The 15,052-nt window shown below is 38.6% G+C and overlaps 1 protein-coding gene across 1 annotated transcript in view; it reads left to right on the top strand.

Moving 5' to 3' along the window:
• The window catches only part of STXBP6 (syntaxin binding protein 6), a 299,423-nt gene that overhangs the window by 229,849 nt on the left and 54,522 nt on the right, over positions 1 to 15,052 (top strand). The window contains exons 3-4 of the mRNA XM_049898823.1: positions 2,146 to 2,276; positions 3,169 to 3,334. Of these exons, the coding sequence (XP_049754780.1) occupies positions 2,146 to 2,276; positions 3,169 to 3,334 (297 nt within the window). The remainder of the gene's footprint in view (positions 1 to 2,145; positions 2,277 to 3,168; positions 3,335 to 15,052) is intronic.

Raw genomic sequence — 15,052 nt, 5'->3', positions numbered from 1 at the left:
GACTTGGAAGCAGATGGACCCGAAGTAAAGATAGGAGATCATAATAATTTTAAATAAAGTTAGAAGAAAAGCCTTCTTGTATCCCAGGATGCCTAAATGCTTTATGATTTACATACAGGAGGAAATCCTCTGTGTGTGTTTAGGGGTGTGTGTCTAATACAGGAACTCATGCTTTCCTGTTATTGAAAAGCATTCTTTAATCTTTTAAGCACAAAATTTAGGACCTGCATATGTTCCAGGTATGTTTGTTTCCTTTAACATTAAAATACAAGAGTGGGACATGTCTATGAGAGAAAGCCTATCAGATCCTTTTGTTTCATAGGACACACAAAAGAATAACTAAACTAAATGGATGGACAGAGCCCTGGTAAGACTGGAAATGTTGCCTGAAACTAGTTAGGGGAATGGGTACTCCTAAAGGGACTTAACAGGTTTATACTTGGAGCCGTAGGCTAGAGAAGCCATTTGTGAATAGAAGGCTGTAAAATTTTCCCTCATCTTGGGTATTAATAGGATGATGACTTTTTAAACAAACACAAAAATAAATGTAATTGCTATGAAATTTTCAGAAGCTTTTAGCTGAATATAACTGAAATAATGGGTAATAAACCAAAGCATTATTTGAAGTTAAAAAAAAAAATGTTGAATTCCGATTGGGAGCAAAGGGAGAAGGTTTTACTAAGGACACGAACACAGTCCTTAGTCCTGGAGTGGACGGTTCTCATCAGTTCTAATGGCATAATGCCTCTGGTTCCTCTCTCTGATCCCTTTGGTTTCTGTCTCTGGTCCCTGCTTTCCTACAGTAGTGACCCCAGACATTGAAACTATGGTAGGCTCTGGTATGTATGAAAGAGCCTTTTTATTACTAACCATGATGGAAGTAGGTGCTTCGAGTCCTTCATTCCTCAAGAAATCTTTTTGCCATCTTTTGGGCAGAGTTACTTTAAAATGTAGGATCTGTGGATTTTTTGAACCATATGTATATATGTCATTGATGCACAGTCTTCAGCAAGCCAGTGCTTAAGACTGCAGTTATCACAACTAGTAGTGCTTTCAACTTTTCCTAGTTGGTTTAGTAACACTTTCTATTTAATATTACTAATTCCTACAGCTAGGGCTCAGGAGGAGCTTTTAGGAAAAACCCTTTTAAGACACTGAATTGCCTCTCCATCCTTGAGGCTCTAGAACTAAGCAAAGATGGAAATAGTCAAGGTCACTGTCTCCTGGTGTCTAATGCCTCAACATGAGTCTGAAGTCTGAGAGGTGCCACTGTCCATCCTCAGAATGGAAGTGAGTAGGGGAAGAATTGACCAAGGCTGGGAGCAGGAACTTTCCTGGCCCTAAGATGCAGTGACTCAGGGTGTCAGGGTATGCCCAGAATGTCAGGTACATTGATAATCGCACTCAAACTAAATGATATTTTAAAGCCAACTATGAAAGGTTTTCTGTTTTTGTTTTGTTTTCTTTTGTATGAGGTGGAGCTTGGCTGCTAACCAAAAGATTGGCAGTTCAAATCCACCAGCCACTTCTTGGAAACCCTATGGGGCCGTTCTACTCTATCCTATAGGGTCGTTATCAGTCGGAATCAACTCAATGGCAATAGGTTTGGATTGGTTTATTAGCCCTCATCACTAAAACCTGAGATATTTTCATTGGACTATAAGTTAGAGATGTGTACTATAATTTCCCATGGGAGCCAGTGACCTTGACTCCCTTTAAAATTCAGCCTTTCTCAGTAACCCTTCCTGAAACTTGTCAGCCCTTTGTGCTTCTTTTCCTGCAGTCTGTAACTGTGCACTTGCAGCCTCTGTTAAAGGTGCTTGGTGGTATTTAGTAAAGTCGTGTTCAGTTTGAATGGGTGAGGACAAAAATGGTAAACGAAGTAGCCCTCACAATTATAAACTGCTTGAGGGCAAAGATTATAACTCCTATTCCTTTATTCCTTTAGAGTTCACCCTCATCCAACACCTACACGTTCATATTCCTTCCCGTTCTCTCTCTCTCCGTCCTCGTTTTCATCTCTCACGTGTCTATGTCTCTCTCTCCCCCCAGAGATGCACAGTAGATGCCATATAGTAACAACACTAAGTGGCGAAACAAACCGACCTACAGCCCCACTAATCTGAGTGGTCTTTTTCTTGGCAGTGACAAACAAGAAGCCTACCCAAGCATCCATCACCAAGGTCAAACAGTTTGAAGGCTCCACGTCTTTTGTTCGGAGATCACAGTGGATGCTCGAGCAGCTTCGCCAGGTTAATGGGATTGATCCTAATCGGGTGAGTGACTTATTTAGTGCTGAGCAAAGGAATTCTCTCACAAGATGACTCTTTCTGATTGACCTTGGGTAGTGGTGGTGGTTTAAATCATTTTTAGCAAGGCTACTTCTCGATTTCAGTTACACGACCAAGACTTATGATTCCTTATAAATCTTTTCATCTTGTTTGATAGAGGAACCTAAGGGCATGTATATTGAAGAAATGCTGCCTCCAATAATGTGTTCATCAGCATTCACAGTGCAAAGGGCAATGTTCAGATTATCATATCCATGGTTATCAGTATTCAGTAAAGCTTCATTTATCTCCTAATGCACCAATGATAAAGTTTATTCCCAAAAATTAAGTGAATGGCACCTTAAAAAATCATGCCTTAGGATTCCGTTGGATTTAACAGGAATTTTCTGGTAGAGCATGTATTCAAAGTCCATCTCCTTTTGCTCACACACACATACACATACAAAACAATAATGAAGAATAGTACAAATACTGCAACTATATACTACAATAATACGGAGGACCTTTTTCTACCGAAGTTTAGGGGCAGGATTAATATAGTTCAGTAACAAGAGCCTCAAAGAATACTTTTTTCCAATTGGGAAGGCAAGACATGGTCTGAATTCTGATGCAAGATTCTGTGTTTAGTTAGGCTATAGCAACCTCTGTGATACTAACTTCCTAGGGACATCTATAAGTACTGTAAGATCTGGGGTTTGCTTGATAAACAGAAAAATGTGTACTCTCCACGTACTGTGTGCTAAGAAAGATGAGTCTTATGATTAGGAGCAAAGTCTTTGAAAAATGTTTCATCCTTTATGAGTCTTTAAATGGAACTTAAACTGAGAACAACAATTTTTATAGATTGAGGTCAGTAGTTATTTCACTGTCTTTTCAGGATTCTGCAGAATTTGATCTGTTGTTTGAAAATGCTTTTGACCAGTGGGTAGCCAGCACAGCCTCAGAAAAAAGCACCTTCTTCCAGATCCTCCATCACACCTGCCAGCGGTACCTCACGGACAGGAAGCCGGAATTTATTAACTGCCAGTCCAAAATTATGGGAGGTAAGTGGGCAGTTGTGTGACTCTAAGCATCCTTAAATTAACTTTTATGTGAGAAAGCAGATGCTCACCAGAAGAATTAAAAACCAAAATAAATAAGTAAATAAAATAATATACAAGTAAAAACATACAATAAAAATCAAGATACTCTGAGCTAGATCGCATGAGAACTATTCGAGAGAGTTGATGATATGCTTAATCTTGACACAGTGGTATGTTTTTACTCTTATCCAAAATCTGGTCTTAGAAGAATAAGCGTCTTAGCTAAGATTATTTGTATTATAAGAAAAAACCTGTTCCTTTATTTTAAAAACCTTTCAGTTTGGTTTCTTTATGTCTTTTTCTGTAATTTCATTGCAGAACACTGCTTTCTGGGATGCTTGTTGCTGTAATTTCTCAAGATGTTTTACAAATATTAGTATAAAATCTTGTACAAATATTGTCCCTTTCATTTGAATAAAAACTAGTCTCATTTGTTCCTTGAATTGCACACAGAGCTGAGTTGCGAAGAGGACTATAAGCCAGCATTGGCAACATAACGAGGACACTTTAGAGGGGCTTAGCACATCTCTTTTACGTGCTAAAAATATAAAAGCCTTGCCGATGACTCTGTGAGTTGGGGAAGAATGTTTGTATCATTCGTCTTGATCTGTTCTCTTGGTTTTGAAAGACTTTTTAAAAACTGCACCAACTTTAAGTCTTAGTCAAATGTCAAATGCAGATCATATTAAAAGGTTTTATATCTTCTCTTAGGCTGCACATATCTTTCATCTGAACTTGGGGCAGAATCCATAATTCATTCCTAGCAACTGAGGTACACACTGTCCTTTTTCTATGAGTTTGCTAGAAGCTGTATGGGGAAGACATTGTCCAATTCTTTATTATCCTCTAAATTGTTTGCCATTCTTCCCAGGCAGGAAGCTGCTTACATCATAAGAGCCTTGAAAGGTCTTTCTTAGGCATTGACGCAGAGTCTCTTATTACAGTGTCTCTATTTAGACCTAGAAAAATAGAAGAGGTGATGAGTGGTGCATATTTTCTTCAAAGTGGCCACATCCTCTGGTACAAACTTGAAAAATATTTGACACAAATGTTTAAAGGAAAGGGAATATCAAAGACTGACCCCTTACTATTTGGAAAATAAAATGAGATGTAGCTTTCTATCATGTCAATGCCACCAATGCTTTTCAAACGAATCCTTCTTTGCAAATCCAGACCTAAGAAACTTGGCAGAAAGTTGAAGCACAACAGGCTTAGGACTACAGGTGGCCATGTTTGCAGTGATTGGAAAGTGGGGCAGGAAATCCTAACCTTCCTGCATTCTTCACCAGGAGGGATTTGCTCTGTTAGCCTAGGGCCACATTTGTTTCTTGACCTTAAGTTTTTTTATGAAACATTTTCTTCATTGGTGTCAGGATGGTCAATACCTTGCATAGCTAGCACTTAAGCACAGAATTTCTTCTACAAATAAAGTGGTATTACAGAATTTGAGACTTCTGTTGCCCTTGAAGAGAGATTTCCCTTGGGCATCCCTCTTCTCCGTATCTCATCCTGAGAGCAGAGTTGCCAGAAGCAGAACCAGTGCCATGGGAACTACTATATATCCTCGGAATGGAAATGTGGCATGGACTCTACTGACCTTGCAAGGGAAACACAGCTACCTCCTTACTCCTAAGGTTAGAGATGGCCTCGATAACTCTTTTTTTCCTCTTCCATTAAGGGACTGCACTAAGCAGTTCTTCTTCCCTGTTGCCTCTAAGGCTCTCATTTCTTCTTTCAGAACAGGTCTTTTCATTCACTCATATGGTTCGTGGTCCAATCATCCAATAAATAAGTACTAGGAGCCCTGGAGGCACAGTGATTAAGTGTTCCACTGATAACCAAAAGATCTGGTTTGAACCCACGAGCCACTGTACAGGAGAAAGATGTGGCAGTCTGCTTCTGTAAAGATTTACAGCCTTAAAAATCCTATGGGGCAGCTCTACTCTATTGTCTAGGGTCGCTATGAGTCGGAATGACTTGACAGCAATAGGTTTTTGGTTTAAGTACCTACTGTGTGCTGGTACTACAGTAGGCCCTGGATATAGAAAGTAATTCTCTGTTTGATTTCTTAATAGACCTTCACTGCCATTACCAAAATCTCAGGCTGATATCCCTAATAGTCTTTCTAATATGTTATTCAGTTATCTTCTTGAATATTGTCAGATCTTTGTGCACACTCTCACCTAGCTACTTCTGTCAGTCACTGACTCGGCCCTTCAGATACCTTCTGTTACCATATGAACCCCAAATTACTCAAAGTTGAGGTGGGAAATCATATATCAATATTCAGTTGATAGTATGTGTGCTGAATAAAGTTAAAGACTGGTTTCCAGCAGTAAACAAAAGAATAAGTCAATGAGACCAAGTACTGTAACTTCTCTGCCATTTCTGACCTTAGAAGTATCTCTCAGCTTCTTTGGGTCTCAGTATCCCCAAGTGTAATATGTTGAGGTTAGACTAGGTAACATCTAAAATCACTTTGCATTTTGAAAACCTATAATTCCTAAGTTATAATTTTATTGTGTAGGTTAATCACTTCTTAATTTGGGTATAAAATAAAAAATTCAGTGCAATTAAATATCAATTGATCCTGGATTCCTAAGGAAGTCAAAAAAAAAAAAAAGTTTGAATTTAAAAGCATTGTAATTTGTTACCAGAACATATGTCCTTAATGAGTGCAGTCAGTCTTATTTATCAGTTGCTTATCCTTGATAGCAGTTGTACCAACAGGACTCTAGCTAATTAATATGCTGATTAGTCTTCCTTTCTACTGATTATCACAACTCTGAGCCGTAATGGTTCTGGAGTCACTGTACTCTGACCCCTTAACTTTGACTTTTGGGGCACCTACCCTATCTTCAGCAGATGAAATCTGCTTTCAATTTCTCAATCACTTGTGGTCCTTATAGGACGGGCACAAATCCTAAACACAGTTGTTTCTTAAACTGGGAAATATGTTGCATACAGTTTTTGTGATTTTGAAGAATTACTTTGGCACTGGTATGGTGACCTACACTAGGTTCTTTGTTTACATTATCTAACTTAGTTTTCACAGCAGCCTTCGGAAGTATAATTTCTTATCTTGATTTTACAAAGGAGGAAACAGGATCAGAGAGACCATTAAATAGCTCGCCAAGGGTCATATAGCTAGTAAATGGTAGGGATGGGATTAAAAGCCAGGCTCACCTAGCCCTAAAAGCATCTTCAGGGGTCCTAAGTAGCATGCTCCAGGATATACCATTGATGTTGTCTTTGGTATCAATGGGGACCTGGTGGTACACTGGTTAAGCATTTGACTATTAGCCAAAATGTTGGCAGTTCAAATCCACCAGCTGCTCCTTGGAAATCATATGGGGCAGTTCTACTCTGTCCTGTTGGATTGTTATGAGTTGGAATCGACTTGATGGCAAGGGGTTTTTTTTGGTTGGTATGAGTTATGCAGGAATTTTTGGAAAAATTTTATCAAGCACATTCTTGCATATTTTAAAATTAAAAAAGAAGGACAGAGAGAAAGGCAGATGTTATGGGTAGTTTTAACTTTTTTCCTAGTTTATTTCACAGGTATGTTTAAGATAGTAACTCTTAAGCTATTTTTTTGACCTAAGAACAATAGAGTTACCAGGGACCTTTAAAGTCATTCAGGTTTTTTAGTTTTTTATTTGTTTGTTTTTGTTCATCAGAACTTCAATATTAAATAAATGTCAGTGAGCCTGTTTTAGTGGATGGCAAAAATGATGGAGCCCTGGCCACCCATGGGGCTTCTCAGATACCCTATATCTGATTCAACCCTGTCATTGGGAAAACTGGAGCCCAGTGACTTTTTATTTATTTATTTTTTTACCAAAGATCATAGGGTTAGAAGCAAATCCACCTGACTCCCTCTGAACCACACTTTATTTAGCACCAATTCAAAATAGGATTATCCTTTAAATATCTACAATCCCAGGCAGTTCTTCTGCTGGATTTGTAGATTGTTTATATTCCATGCGACTGTGTTTTTCTTTTCTCCTGGGGAAAGTCAGTTAAACAGAAATGAATTATTTGGCATATTTGAAATTCTCCAAACATGATATTTCCTAAACTCCAGAGGACAGACTGGAAAGCTTTGATCTTATGCTGGTTACAGGATCCAGGAAAGTCTGGAGGGCTGGTTGAAGCCCTCATAAACTGAAAAAGGGTAGTATGTCCTTGGGAAGAAAGAAGTGGGAAGCCTTGGTTCCTTCTCATGCCTCTATCAGCTTCTTTGCACCTGTCTTGTCTTCTCTAAATGGTTAGAGGATTGGTAAAAAGGACAAAGTTCCCAAGCCTTGGCTATTCCTAAACTCCACTCTTCCTCTCTTTTAGTTCATTAACAGTCAGTCACCTTTGAAAAATACAAAACCACACATTTACTTGCTGGGTCCTTAAGCTACCAAGCAACCTACAGAGATTGAAAGTAGAGGCTTGGAGCTGAGCTCTGGCTGCTAAAATGTGACATGGCATCATGAATGACAATGCCACCAGTTGTTGTCAAGTCGGTTCCAACTTATGGTGACCCTAAATATGTCAGAGTAGAACAGTGCTCCATATGGTTTTCAGAGGTAGAGTTTTGGAAGATCACCAGGCCTTTCTTTCAAGGTGCCACTGGGTAGACTTGAACTGCCAACCTTTTGGTTAGCAGCCAAGAACATTAACCATTTACACCACCAGGGGCTCCCGTAATGGACAAGGGGTCCTGAAAGTGAAGTTATGGATTCAGTTTGGTCAGATTTACTTCTTCCAAGATGGTCACTTTTTTTCATCTCTGCTTATTGTAGGAAGAGATGATGGTATAGGTGTGATAACACATTTCTGCTTTAAAGGTGACTTGTAGTAGTTAATTACAAGCATAGAACTTTAGACTTCAGAAGAAAGACTTGTTTTCAGTGAATTCATTTTAAGGAAAAATGGTCTACCCCAAATAGTAGCATTAGATAATGGGCATGTCATACATCAAGGTAAAAAGGGATTTTTTAATTTTTTTTTCATTTCTGTTAGTAAGATGTGAGCAAACTCACAAGACACTTCAGGTAGGTTCCACCATTGCTGTTTTATTTACACTGACCTTTTCTAGTGATTATTGTTGGTCTATTATTCATATGCCTGGTTCTGTAAACTATGGAGATTTTTAGTGGTATTGGCAATTTCTGCATTAAAACAGTGAAATGGATTCTTTGCAAGTCTTTTATTTCAGGGAGAGGAGTTAGGGAGGCTCAATAAATTGTGTAGATTATTATGTTTTGAACATTTTATTGTGCTTTAGGTGAAAGTTTCCACAGAAATTTAGTTTTCCATTCCATAATTCATAACACAAATTTTTTCATGACATTGGTTGCAATTCCTGCAATGTGTCATTTCCACCCTGGGTTTCCTATTTCCATTTGTCTGGTTTCCCAGCCCCTCCCTGCCTTCTCACCTTTGCTTTTGGGCGAATGTTGCCCTATTGGTCTCATATAGTTGAGTGTTCTAAGGAGCACTTTCCTCATAGATGTTATTGTTTATATTATAGGCCAGTCTGTTATTTCGTTGAAAGGTAGTCTTCGGGAATGGCTTCAGTTTCAGGTTAAAGGATGTCTTAGGACAATAGTCTCAGAGGTTCCTCCATGCACCATCAGACCAGTAAGTCTGGTCTTTTATGAATTTGAATTTTGTTCTACATTTTTAACCAGTACCATCTATTGTGTTCCTGGTCAGAGTGGTCTGTGGTGGTAGCCAGGTCCCATCTAGTTCTTCTGATCTCAGGCGGGGGGGGCTGTGGTTCATGTGAACCATTAGTTCTTTGGACTAATTGCTTCCTTGAATTTTTGGTTTTCTTCACTTTCCTCTGCTCCAGATGGGAAGAGACAAATAGTCGTTATCTTAGATGGCCTCTCGCCAGCGTTTCAGACTCTGGATGCTACTCACCAACCTAGGATGTGGAACATTAGATTTATGAACTATGCTGTGCCACTTTACCTAGATGTTCCCCGAGACTATGGTGTTTAACCTTCAACCCCAGTAGCTCAGTCCCTTGAGGTGTTTGGTTATATCTAAGAAGTTTCCATAACTGTGCCCCATGAGCTCTATTATGTATATGAAAGTATATGCAGTGCAAAGGTACAAATACATATAAGAAATATTCACAAACATATGTATATATGCATGTGAGTGTACTCTAAATAGGAGTAGAATCTCCCACACCTATTTATCATATGTATCCACTCACAATTTATTGTTTGTTATTGCTGTTGTTGCAGGATTGTATAATATTTACTGTAGTTGCCCTTTATTCTTACGTATCTCTCAGTGTCTTCTTTTTTCTTGGTCACATTGTGCTGACTTCCCACATATTGTATATTGCCTTTAGCTTCACCAGAATTAACACATGTCTACTATCCGGTTGGTGATTCCCCTCTCTCCCCCTTCCATCCCTGGTAATCATCAAAGAATGTTTCTTTCTGTATATAAACTTATTTATGACTTTTTATAATAGTGGTCTTGTCTTTTTTTTATTGTACTTTAGATGAAGGTTTACAGAACAAACTAGCTTCTCATTAAGCAGCTAGTACACATATTGTTTTATGACATTGGTTAACAACCCCACGACATGTCAACACTTGGGTTCTCCATTACCTTCTTGGCCTTGGGTTCTCCATTACCAGCTTTCCTATCCCCTCCTGCCTTCTAGTCCTTGCCCCTGGTCTGGTGTGTCCCTTTGGTCTGGTTTTATGGGCCTGTCTAATCTTTGACTGAAGGGTGAACCTCAGGAGTGACTTCATTACTGAGCTAAAAGGGTATCTGGAGACCATACTCTTGGGGCTTCTCCAGTCTCTGTCAGGCCAGTAAGTTTGGCCTTTTTTTGTGAGTTAGAATTTTGTTGTACATTTTTCTCTAGCTCTGTCTGGGACCCTCTATTGTGTTCCCTGTCAGAGCAGACAGTGATGGTAGCAGGGCACCATCTAGTTGTACTGTACTCAGTCTAGTGGAGGCCATGATAGTTGTGGTCCATTAGTCCTTTGTATTAATCTTTCCCTTGTATGTTTAGTTTTCTTCATTCTCTCTTGCTCCTGAAGGGGTGAGACCAGTGCAGTATCTTAGATGGCCACTCACAGGCTTTTAAGACCCCAGACGCTACTCACCAAAGTAGAATGTAGAACATTTTCTCTATGCCAGTTGAGCTAAATGTTCCGTGAGACCATGGTCCCCACAGCCCTCAGCCCAGCAATTCAGTCTCTCAGGGAGTTTAGATGTGTTCATGGAGCTTCCATGACCTTGCCTTGGACAAGTTGTGCCTACTTCCCTGGTGTTGTGTACTGTCTTACCCTTCACCAAAGTTACCACTTATCTGTTGTCTATTTAGTGTTTTTCTAGCCCCACTCCTCCCCTCCCTCATAACCATCAAAGATTGTTTCTTTTTGAGTGTAAACATCTTCATGAATTTTTATAGTAGTGGTCTCATACAATATTTGTCCTTTTGTGATTGACTTATTTCATTCAGCCTAATGTTCTTCAGGTTCATCCATGTTGTGAGATACTTCGCAGATTCATCATTGTTCTTTATCGTTTTATAGAACCCCATTGTGTGTATGCACCATAGTTTGTTTACCCATTCACCTATCGATGGGCATCTAGGTTGTTTCCATCTTTTTGCTAATGTGAACAATGCTGCAATGAACATGGGTGTGCATATGTCTGTTTGTATGAAGACTTATTTCTCCAGGATATATTCCTAGGAGTGAGATTGCTGGATCATATGGTATTTCTATTTCTACCTTTCTAAGGAAGTGCCATATTGTTTTCCAAAATGGTTGTGCCCTTTTGCATTCCCACCAGCAATGCGTTAGAGTTCCAGTCTCCCGCAGCCTCTCCAACATTTGTTATTTTCTGTTTTTCGATTTGTGCCAGTAATACTTGGGTGAGATGGTATCTCACTGTGGTTTTGATTTGCATCTCTCTAATGGCTTTTTTTTTTTTTTTTAATGGCTAGTGATAGCGAGCATTTCCTCATGTGTTTGTTCGCTGCTTGAATGTCCTTGGTGAAGTGTCTGTTCATTTCATTTGCTCATTTTTTAATTGAATTATTTTTCTGTTGTAGAGGTGTTGGATTTTCCTGGAGATTTTAGAGATTAGACCTTTGAATGATTTGTAATAGCCAAAAATTTTCTTAGTCTGTAGGTTCTCTTTTTTACTCTTTTGATGAAGTCTTTTGATGAGCATAAGTGTTTAATTTTTAGAAGATCCCAGTTATCTAGCTTATCTTCTGGAGTCTGTGTGTTGTTAGTTATGGTATGTATTCTGTTAAAGCTGTGTATTAGGGCCTTTACCATTGACCCTGTATTTTCATCTATGATCTTTATAGTTTTGAGCTTTATATTTAGGCTTTGTTCCATTTTGCTCCATTTAGTTTTTGTGTATGGTGTGAAGTATGGGTCTTGTTTCATATTTTTGCAGATGGACATCCAGTTTTGTCAGCACCATTTGTTAAAAAGGCTGTCTTTTCCCCATTTGATGGACTGTGGGACCTTGGGGAATATAGATTTACATCTGGGTTCTCAATTCTGTTCCGTTGTCAATGTATCTGTCTTTGTGCCAGTATCAAGCCATTTTGACTACCATAGCTGTGTAGTAGGTACTGAGGTCAGGTAATGCGAGCCCTCCTACTTTACTCTTCTTCAATAGTGCTTTACCTATCTGGGGCTTCTTCCTTTTCCATGTAAAGTTAATGATTAGTTTTTCCACCTGTTTAAAGAATGTTGTTCCTATTTGGATTGGGATTGCATTGTATTTTTAAATCACTTTGGGTAGAATTGTCATTTCCTTTTAATAGCAGTCTTAAAACATTTCAAGAACTATCCTGAAGTACAACGCTGTCAGTGATAGGATAATATCCACACACCTACAAGGAAGAATAGTTAATACAACTGTTATTCAAATTTACACACCAACCACTAAGGCCAAAGTGAAGAAATTGAAGGTTTTTACCAACTTCTGTAGTCTCAAATTGATCAAACATGCAATCAGGATGCATTGATAATTACTGGAGATTGGAATGTGAAAGCTGAAAACAAAGAGGAAGAATGGGTAGTTGGAAAATATGGCCTTGGTAATAGAAATGATGCTGGAGATAGTATGATAGAATTTTGCAGGACCAGTGACTTCTTCATTGCAAATACCTTTTTTCACCGACATAAACGGTGACTGTTCACATGGACTTTTCACCAGATGGAATACACAGGAATCAAATCGACTACATCTGTGGGAAGAGGTGATGGAAAAGCTCATTATCAGAACAAGGCCAGGGGCCAACTGTGGAACAGACCATCAATTGCTAATATGCAAGTTAATGTTGAAATTGAAGAAAATTAGAACAAGGCAATGAGAGCCAAAGTATGACCTTGAGTATGTCCCGCCTGAATTTAGAGATCATCTCAGGAATAGATTTGACGTGCTGAACACTAATGACCAAAGACCAGATGAGTTGTGGAATGACACCAAGGACAATATACATGAAGAAAGCAAGAGGTCATTAAAAAGACAGAAAGAAAGAAAAGACCAAATTGAATGTCAGAAGAGACTCTGAAAGTTGCTCTAGAACGTGGAGTAGCTAAAGTGAAAGGAAGAAATGATGAAGTAAAAGAGCTAAACAGAAGATTTCAAAGGGCAGCTCCAGAAGGCAAAGTAGTATAATGACCTGTGCAAAGATCTGGAGATGGAAAACCAATAGGGAAGAACATGCTCTGCATTTCTAAGCTGAAAGAACTGAAGAAAAAATTCAAACCTTGAGTTGCAATACTGAAGGATTATGTGGGGAAACTATTAAACAACTCAGGAAGCATCAAAAGAAGATAGAAGGAATATGCAGAGTCACTATACCAAAAAGAATTGGTCAACATTCAGCCATTTCAGGAGGTACCATATGAGCAGGAACCAATGGTACTGAAGGAGGAAGTCCAAGCTGCACTGAAGGCATTGGCAAAAAACAAGGCTCCAGGAGTTGATGGAATACCCATTGAGGTATTTCAACAAACAGATGCAGTGCTGAAAGTACCCACTCGTCTATGCCAAGAAATTTGGAAGACAGCTACCTGGCTAACCGACTGGAAGAGATCTGTGTTTATGCCTATTCCCAAGAAAGGTTATCCCACTCCATGTGGAAATAATTGAATAATATCAATATCACATGCAAGCAAAACTTTGCCGAAAATCATTCAAAAGAGGCTGCAGCAGTATATCAACAGGGAACTGCCAGAAGTTCAAGCTGGATTCAGAAGAGGACGTGGAACCTGGGATATTATTGCTGATGTCAGATGGATCCTGGCTGAAAGCAGAGAATACCAAAAAGATGTTTACCTGTGTCTTATTGACTATGCAAAGGCATTCAACTGTATGGATCATAACAAATTATGGATAATATTGCAAAGAATGGGAATTCCAAAACAATTGTACTCGCAAGGAAACTGTACATAGATCAAGAAGCAGTTGTATGAACAGAACAAGGGGATACTATGTGGTTTAAAGTCAGGAGTGGTGTGGGTCAGGGTTGTATCCTTTCACTATACTTATTCAATCCATATGTTGAGCAAATAATCCGAGAAGCTGGACTATATGAAGAAGAAGGGGGCATCAGGATTGGAGGAAGACTCATTAACAACCTATGTTATGCAGATGGCACAACCTTGCTTGCTGAAAGTGAAAAGGACTTGAAGCACTTACTAATGTAAATCTAAGGCCACAGCCTTCAGTAGAATTACACTTCAACATAAAAAAAAAAAAAAACCAGAAATCCTCTATGGGAAAAGATTGAAATTGTCAAGTATTTCATTTTATTTACTTGGATCCATAATCAACACCCATGGAAGCAGCAGTCAAGAAATCAAAAAATGCATTGCATCGGGCAAATCTGCTGCAATAGACCTCCTTAAAGGGTTGAAAAGCAAAGGTGTCACCTTGAAGACTAAGGTGCTCCTGACCCAATCCATGGTATTTTCAATTGCCTCCTATGCATATGAAACCTGGGTGATGAATAAAGAAGACTGAAGAAGAATTGACACCTTTGAATTCTGATGTTGGCGAAGAATATTGTATATACCATGGACTGCCAAAAGAACTCTCTATTTCTCTTTTTAATACTGTTAGACTTTGTTTTATGTAGCTTGGAGCTCTGTCATTGGATATATAAGAAATTATTAGCTTTAATGCTCTTTGGGTAGATTAACCCTTGAATCATTATATAATGCCCTTCCTTGTCTCTTACGATGGATTTTGACTTAAAGTCTATTTTATCAGAAATTAATATTGTCACTACTAGTCTTTTTTGGTTACCCTTTGCTTGATATATTTTTTCCCATCCTTTATTTTTAAGCTATTTATGTCTTTGTGTCTAAGGTGTGTCTCTTGTAGGTAACATATTGATGGGTCCTGTTTTTTAATCCGTTCTGCCATTCTCTGTATATTGGCTGGTGCATTTAAATCATTTACTTTCAGTGTGATTATTGATAGGTATGGATGTACAGCTGTCATTTTGTTAACGCTTTTTTTGTGTGTGATGTTGACAGTTTTCTTATTTGTCTTAATTTTCTGTGCTGAGTTATTTTTGTGTATGGATTTTCTTTTCATTCCATTCATTGTTGATTTTACGTTTCTGTGTATTTATGATTTTATTTTTATGAGTTGGTTTATTAA

Source organism: Elephas maximus, chromosome 10 (genome assembly GCF_024166365.1).
Source record: "Elephas maximus indicus isolate mEleMax1 chromosome 10, mEleMax1 primary haplotype, whole genome shotgun sequence".
In the NCBI taxonomy this organism is placed as follows: domain Eukaryota; kingdom Metazoa; phylum Chordata; class Mammalia; order Proboscidea; family Elephantidae; genus Elephas; species Elephas maximus.
This window is presented reverse-complemented; position numbering and strand designations above follow the sequence as displayed.